Here is a 7500-nt window from a genome sequence, read left to right as displayed (position 1 = left end):
CACCTTTTATAGCCAATTTATACCAATAAACATTATATAAACTTTGTGGGGGGGGGGGGGCACGATGGCTTAGTGGTTAGCACGTTCGCCTCACACCTTTAGGGTTGTGGGTTCGATTCCCACCTCCGCCTTGTGTGTGTGGAGTTTGCATGTTCTCCCCGTGCCTCGGGGGTTTCCTCCTGGTACTCCGGTTTCCTCCCTCGGTCCAAAGGCATGCATGGTAGGTTGATTGGCATCTCTGGGAAATTGTCCGTAGTGTGTGTGTGTGAGTGAATGAGAGTGTGTGTGTGCCCTGTGATGGGTTGGCACTCCGTCCAGGGTGTATCCTGCCTCGATGCCCGATGACGCCTGAGATAGGCACAGGCTCCCCGTGACCCGAGAAGTTCGGATAAGCGGTAGGAGATGAGTGAATGAATGAATGAATAAACTTTGCACAAACCCCTGTACAAAACAAAAGATCTATACATTAATAAACTGCACGATCACCATTAAACAGCATCCCACAGTAAACCCCAGTGTACACGGTGTGTGTGTCTACTACAGCAGTAAACTGTAGTCAGCTGAAATACTGAACGTTTAAACCCCCTTTACACTGATTTACACTTTATACCCATCACTCCCATTCTCCATCGACTTTACTACAATTAATCCTGTTTTCTTTAACTTTACACTTCTAAACATCTCTCTAATTAAGTTTGGATTTATACTGAGTAATCTAAACATCTACTTTATCATCATCATCATAGTCATGTTAGCAATACTGATATTGGCCTGCATTAACCTGTCTGTCTGTCTGCGTCCCCCTCAGTAACGTGTACCTGCAGGTGATGTCCATGTCTAACCTGGTGTGGAAATATCAGCGTTACCATTTCATCATGGCGTATCACGATAAGCCTGTTCTCCCTCCACCACTAATTATCTTCTGCCACTTTGCCTCACTCATTCGCTTCCTCTGCAAAAGCAGGAAAAAGGACAGCAGTGCTTACGGACCAAGTACATCACTCACCCTACACTCGCATACACACGATTACGCAGACGGTCTCGGCTTCTTTATCGTAACCCTCTCGCGTGTTGTTGTTTTGACTCGCAGAGCTCTTCTTGACTAAAGAGGACCAGAAAAAGCTGCATGACTTCGAGGAGCAGTGTGTGGAGACGTATTTCCATGAGAAAGATGACAAGTTTCACTCTGGGAGTGAAGAGAGGATCAGATTAACTGCAGACCGGTCAGAATCATAGCATTTTTATTCGCTCTGAACAATTATTCTTATTATACGTAAACGTAACGACTCCAAACACATCAAACATCACTTTACCCCTCAACACAGTGCCTTAGAGACTGAACTAGAGGTCTTCCCGGGTCTAAAGAAATGTACCCGACCCCAAGTGACCCGAATCACTTTTTACCCAAACCCGACGTGCATACATACATATATATATTTCTTTCTTTTCATTAAGAAAGACCCGACCCGAGACAAACCCGAAAAAATAGACCCGAGTCCGACCCGTTGGCATTTTTTTTTACCCCGACTGGACCCGAATGTTGCACAACTCTACACTGAAGTAACCGCTACAGCGTGGATTCAAAATTGATTGACAAGTCTGTTTCAACGAAAATTAGCTTACCGCCAGTCACACGTCGCCAGCCACATGTCGCAAGCGGTCTTGGCAAACAGAGGAGAGGTTGGAAAAGGACTCGTACACAGTTCGGGTCTTCTCGGGTCCGTTTGGTAAAAACACATTCATTTTAAATTACCCGAGATCCGATGCCGCTATTATTATAATACCTGACCTGTGTCCGAGGTACACGTAGACCCGAACCCGCTCGGGTTTTCGGATCTAAGTGGACCCGTGAAGACCTCTAGCCTGAACACTACCCTACTGAACATTTTACACCCTGAACACTGCTCAGTAACAGCTCTACTTTACAGCACTACATCTCTAGAGCACTCACTTTCTACTCAGCACCGATTTCCGTCACTAAGCCTCAGTTGTCATTAAATTCTGCACCGTTAATATTACAGTGTGTGTCTTCTGTGTCACAGCAGGCATTAATGCACTTGTGTCTGCAGGGTGGAGACGATGAGTATCCAGCTGAGGGAGGTTGGAAACAGGGTGAATTTTATAAAGCGGTCTTTGCACTCTCTGGACTCTCAGATCGGTCACCTGCAGGACTTGTCTGCGCTGACTGTGGACACTCTGAAGGCTCTAACGGCGCAGAGAGCTTCCGAAGCCAGCAAAGTGCACAACGAAATAACGCGAGAACTTAGCCTGTCTAAGAATGTGGTGCCTGGCACAGTTGACACCGTCCCACCTTCCAAAGCTTCCATTTTGGTTCAGAGAAGCATTTATCCTCCGCCGTCCAACATGGCCGACTCTCTGTTCGGTCGAGGGGCTTCGGAAGGGGAGCGTCTGAGAGCTGAGCTGGCAACGACCCCAGAAAGGAGGCCGGCGTTTTCTCCAGAGGCTGGGTCCTTTGGCACCTCACACGCACATGCAGTCGCTCATCTGGACGATGCCGGCGGCGGCAGCAGCCTGCCGAGCGCTCGTGGTGCCATGGCGACCTTCTTCGTCAGCACCCCTACCCAGCCGAGCAGCACACACTCGCACACATACACACACAGTACACATACGGGCCAGGCTCACTCTCCTGCTGAGGCCGCTGTGGAGTTTGGGGCCTTTGTGGGTGAGTATGAAAAAATGGAAGAGGATGATGATGATGATGATGATTATGGAAAGAAAGAAGCTTCCTGTTTGTACCCGAAAGTTGTTGTTTCAAGTGAGTTGGAAAGTCAGTGTTACGTGAATCCCGCCTTTACCGATGATGAAGGCTGCGTACAAAGCAAAGGGACCTCTAATTCCCTCCCAGACCCTGCACCCAGGGCTGTTTCTGCCCTCAGGAGGCATCGTCCTCGGTGCTGTCAGCCTCGTAAGAGAGATCTCCGACGACTCCGTGGCAGAGTCAGAGTCAGAGGTTCGGCCTTGTCGCCTCACCGACACCTTGCTGCAGATCTCAGGAGCGGTTTTCAAACCCACGTACAGTTTATTCCGGTTTTAGCATTTAAGGGTAGTTAAGAATTACAAAGGGGGTATTTAAGGATGCAGCTGATTCACTAAAACACTCAGACAGTAGTATGAGGTGGACAGTCAGTATTTTTGGTATATTTGTAATTATTTTACAGACACGAGCAACACTGATATACTTACAGTCGGGTCTGTTGGTCTCCTCTGAGCTGTAGGTATCCCATCAGTTATCAGACACGACCTCCTTCAGCTGATCTCACACATTATGGCTGACGCCTGGATATTTTAGGTAGCAAAGAAACCATAGAGACCAAATAAACACGAGAGACCAAATAAACTAGAACCTGAGTAGAAAGGGAAACAGAAGCTGGTGTCAGGAGGAAATTCTGAACAGGAAGTTAGCAGTGAAAAGTAGGAAAGAAGGAAAATGTAGAGTGATATAGAGTGATAGAAAATAAAAATGAGGAAGCTTTAAATACAGACACATTAGTCTCTAATGTTTCCCATATTCACCTGCTAGTGTCCCTGTAAACCTGCTAGTGTCCCTGTAAACCTGCTAGTGTCCCTGTAAACCTGCTAGTGTCCCTGTAAACCTGCTAGTGTCCTGTAAACCTGCTAGTGTCCCCGTAAACCTGCTAGTGTCCCTGTAAACCTGCTAGTGTCCCTGTAAACCTGCTAGTGTCCTGTAAACCTGCTAGTGTCCCTGTAAACCTGCTAGTGTCCTGTAAACCTGCTAGTGTCCCCGTAAACCTGCTAGTGTCCCTGTAAACCTGCTAGTGTCCCTGTAAACCTGCTAGTGTCCTGTAAACCTGCTAGTGTCCTAGTGTCCCTGTAAACCTGCTAGTGTCCTGTAAACCTGCTAGTGTCCTGTAAACCTGCTAGTGTCCCTGTAAACCTGCTAGTGTCCCTGTAAACCTGCTAGTGTCCCTGTAAACCTGCTAGTGTCCTAGTGTCCTTTAAACCTGATAGTGTCAATGTAAACCTGCTAGTGTCCTAGTGTCCCTGTAAACCTGCTGGTGTCCCCGTAAACCTGCTGGTGTCCCCGTAAACCTGCTGGTGTCCTCGTAAACCTGCTAGTGTCCCCGTAAACCTGCTAGTGTCCCCGTAAACCTGCTAGTGTCCCCGTAAACCTGCTAGAGTCCCTGTAATCCTGCTAGTGTCCGGTAAACCTGTTAGTGTCCTGTAAACCTGCTAGTGTCCCTGTAAACCTGCTAGTGTCCTAGTGTCCTTTAAACCTGATAGTGTCACTGTAAACCTGCTAGTGTCCTAGTGTCCCGGTAAACCTGCTAGTGTCTTGTAAACCTCCTAGTGTCCTGTAAACCTCCTAGTGTCCTGTAAACCTCCTAGTGTCCTAGTGTCCTGTAAACCTGCTAGTGTCCTGTAAACCTGTTAGTGACCCGTAAACCTGCTAGTGTCCTAGTGTCCCTGTAAACCTGCTAGTGTCCCTGTAAACCTGCTAGTGTCCCTGTAAACCTGTTAGTGTCCTGTAAACCTGTTAGTGTCCTGTAAACCTCCTAGTGTCCTGTAAACCTGCTAGTGTCCCTGTAAACCTGTTAGTGTCCCTGTAAACCTGCCAGTGTCCTAGTGTCCCTGTAAACCTGCTAGTGTCCCTGTAAACCTGTTAGTGTCCCTGTAAACCTGCCAGTGTCCTAGTGTCCCTGTAAACCTGCTAGTGTCCCTGTAAACCTGTTAGTGTCCCTGTAAACCTGCTAGTGTCATTAAATAGTAGAAAAGAAATAAACTTGTTAGACAGTTTGAAACAAGAGACGTAAAGCAGGGATACGAGAAACTAGCAGAAAGAAGGAAAGAAAGAAAGAAAGGAAACTGCAGCAACTGTAAAACGACTGAAGGTGAACTGAGAACATTAGAAACTAAACTCTAGGGTCCTGTAATTGAGGAACTTTCCAATCAGGCAGTTACAGTAGGTAACTATGGAGCATAAGGAACAAGGGACGCTGTAGTCTAGAGCGAGAGGACAACGTAACTAAGGTACAGTTAAATAAAATAAACACTCCACGTGACTGTAGGGTGAGGAACAGGACACTGGGGACACTGGGGACACTTAGTGTGTGTTTTATATACAGTATATTATATATTTATTAATGAAGCCTGTTACAGCAGATACACATTAAAACCACTTAGTGTTAGTGTATGATGACTGATGAGATATGTACAGCTGTGTGTGTGTGTGTGTGTGTGTGTGTGTGTGTGTGTGTGTGTGTGGACCTGGCTGTGAGAATACAGTACCGCTCTACTAAACCGGGAGTTTGAAAACCAGTGATCCCCGTTGTGTTTGGGTGTGTTGGTGTGGGCAGGTGTGTGTCCAATGCTGACACTGAAGAGAAAGCAGTTAAGTGTGTGTGGTTGTTGAGGGTGTAATGAGGTCAGTAACGGTGGAAGTGTGTGATCAAACACTCTGGGTGAGGTGGGGAGTGTTGGGCAGAGGAAAGGAAAATGTGTGTGTGTGTGTGTGTGTGTGTGTGTGTGTGTGTGTGTGTGTGTGTGTGTGTGTGATGTTTGTGTGAGTAGGTATATGTGTCTGTGTGTCTCTGTGTGTGTGTGTGAGTGTCTGTGTGTGTGTGGTGGAGGTTAAATATGTAACATGAGGTGATGGTAGTATAAAATCACACAGTGTAATAACAGCTTAATGATGTCACTGCTCTGGAAATCTGGAAATTTAAACAGAAAAACAAACATGTCTTAGTAAAGATGCTTTATTTACATTTTTGTTTTCAAATCCAATTTAATAATGATTTAATCTGTCAGAATGATATCCTGACAGCTGATTGGTCGGTTGTCCTGGTGTAAAGTTCTTGTGTTTGTGTTACATTTTGTCTGATTGCACTTACAGTTTTAAACATTAGAGATGTTACAGCGCCCTCTAGTGACAAAAAAGGTGTCCATCTGAATGGTTAGTGTTACAGTCCAGGGGGTGGAGTCTGAGCTCATCAAGCCCCTCCTACCTGTGCTGAACAGGACAGAAGGGTTCGTGTGTGTGAGCTCAGCAGCCATGTGCTAGTAGAAGAGAAGAAAGTAAAAATTTATTTTTACAAATAGTTAAAATTTAATTTAAACTTTTTGAATAAATCAGGAAGAAATTTTCAGCACTTAAAATCAGAGACAGTGGAATAAGTTTGTGATTTAACTCCAACATCCTGCTGTAATTCTTTAACTGAGAACCATCAGGGATTTGACCTGTGATGTGAAGCATGACTGTATACACACACACACACACACACACACACACACACACACACACACACACAGAAGGTGCGTGTTCATTACACTACTAACCACAACAGCTGTCAAAGTCCACACTACTGTTAAATGTTAAGTGTTCGATGAACTGTTTCCAGAGCACACAGTCATCAGACAGCAGTCTGTGTGTGTGTGTAGATGTGTGTGTGGATGTGTGTGTAGATGTGTGTGTGGATGTGTGTGTAGATGTGCAAGAGGTCATTACGTGCAATTTGCATTGTTCTCACACATTCCTGGTCTTCTGAAAGGTCACAAAGATGATTCCGAAGGTGGAAGGTCATCCCCTAAGCAGAGTTCTGTGGGCTGCAGGCAGCTTAGTCACAGCAGCAAGGTCAGTGACACACACACACACACACACACACACACACACACACACACACACACACACAATACAGGACATGATCTTCATCCTGTGTGTGTTTTCAGGGAACTGGCCACATGAGGACTGTGAACTCTTACGCTGGTTTCACAGAACTTGACAAAAACCCGACATTCCTGCAGCCAAGTACGTATACACACACACACGCACACACACACACACACACACAGGTACACACACATGCACACACAGACAAACAGGTGCACGCACACACAGGTACATACACAAACACACAGACACACACGTGTGCGCACACACACACACACACACAGGTACACACACATGTGCACACACACACACATGCACACACACAAGTTAATGTTGAGTGTAAGGATTTTACCTGATTTAAGTCATTTTAATAGTTTTGTTAATTTTCTGCTGTTTCCTTCATTATTAAACATTGTGTGTGTGTGTGTGTGTGTGTGTGTGTGTGTGTGTGCGTTTGCATGTGTGTGTGTAAGGTCTGAGTAAGCAAGACAGGAGTCGAATATCAGCAGAGGATGTTCGGTTCCATGAGGACCCACGATCAGCTCTGTTACTGGTAAAAACACACACACACACACACACTATTTACTATACACAATGCACATCATTCTTTTGTGTTGCATTTGGGAGAATCTGAAAAAGGTGGTGTGTGTTAACCTGTCTTTTTATGCTTTCTGTGCAGGAAAGAGCTCAGGGAAAATCTGTGCAGGCCAGCAGCAGTGTGTAAGTACACACACACGCACACACACACGCACACAGACACACACACGCACACACAGACAAACACACGCACACACACAAATAGAGTATGTAATGTGTCTCTGGTTATGTTTTGCAGAGGTCCAGCAGAGGACACC

At 45.9% G+C, this 7500-nt stretch overlaps 2 protein-coding genes and 2 long non-coding RNA genes across 6 annotated transcripts in view; 2 read left to right on the top strand and 2 right to left on the bottom strand.

Moving 5' to 3' along the window:
• The window catches only part of LOC113657299, a 1727325-nt gene that overhangs the window by 670303 nt on the left and 1049522 nt on the right, over nucleotides 1–7500 (bottom strand). The window lies entirely within an intron of this gene.
• Nucleotides 1–7500, top strand: part of LOC125146171 — a 1103650-nt gene that overhangs the window by 220094 nt on the left and 876056 nt on the right. The window lies entirely within an intron of this gene.
• Nucleotides 1–7500, top strand: part of trpm7 (transient receptor potential cation channel, subfamily M, member 7) — a 36733-nt gene that overhangs the window by 25157 nt on the left and 4076 nt on the right. For all 3 annotated transcript variants that reach the window (XM_047822102.1, XM_047822101.1, XM_027140219.2), the window contains exons 24-31: nucleotides 809–993; nucleotides 1091–1223; nucleotides 2070–2683; nucleotides 6528–6610; nucleotides 6706–6784; nucleotides 7120–7199; nucleotides 7326–7366; nucleotides 7482–7500. The exon at nucleotides 7482–7500 is cut by the window's right edge and continues 7 nt beyond it. In XM_047822102.1, coding sequence (XP_047678058.1) covers nucleotides 809–993; nucleotides 1091–1223; nucleotides 2070–2683; nucleotides 6528–6610; nucleotides 6706–6784; nucleotides 7120–7199; nucleotides 7326–7366; nucleotides 7482–7500 — 1234 coding nt within the window. The remainder of the gene's footprint in view (nucleotides 1–808; nucleotides 994–1090; nucleotides 1224–2069; nucleotides 2684–6527; nucleotides 6611–6705; nucleotides 6785–7119; nucleotides 7200–7325; nucleotides 7367–7481) is intronic.
• Nucleotides 3839–4836, bottom strand: LOC113638756. The gene is made up of 3 exons (XR_007144654.1): nucleotides 4728–4836; nucleotides 4455–4659; nucleotides 3839–3956 (listed from the first exon to the last, which is right to left on the bottom strand). It is a non-coding gene; the product is annotated as an uncharacterized LOC113638756 (long non-coding RNA).

The sequence above is a fragment of the Tachysurus fulvidraco genome, chromosome 13 (assembly GCF_022655615.1).
Source record: "Tachysurus fulvidraco isolate hzauxx_2018 chromosome 13, HZAU_PFXX_2.0, whole genome shotgun sequence".
Classification (NCBI taxonomy): Eukaryota; Metazoa; Chordata; class Actinopteri; order Siluriformes; family Bagridae; genus Tachysurus; species Tachysurus fulvidraco.
Note: the sequence above shows the minus strand (reverse complement) of the source record. Positions and strands in the feature narration are given on the sequence as shown.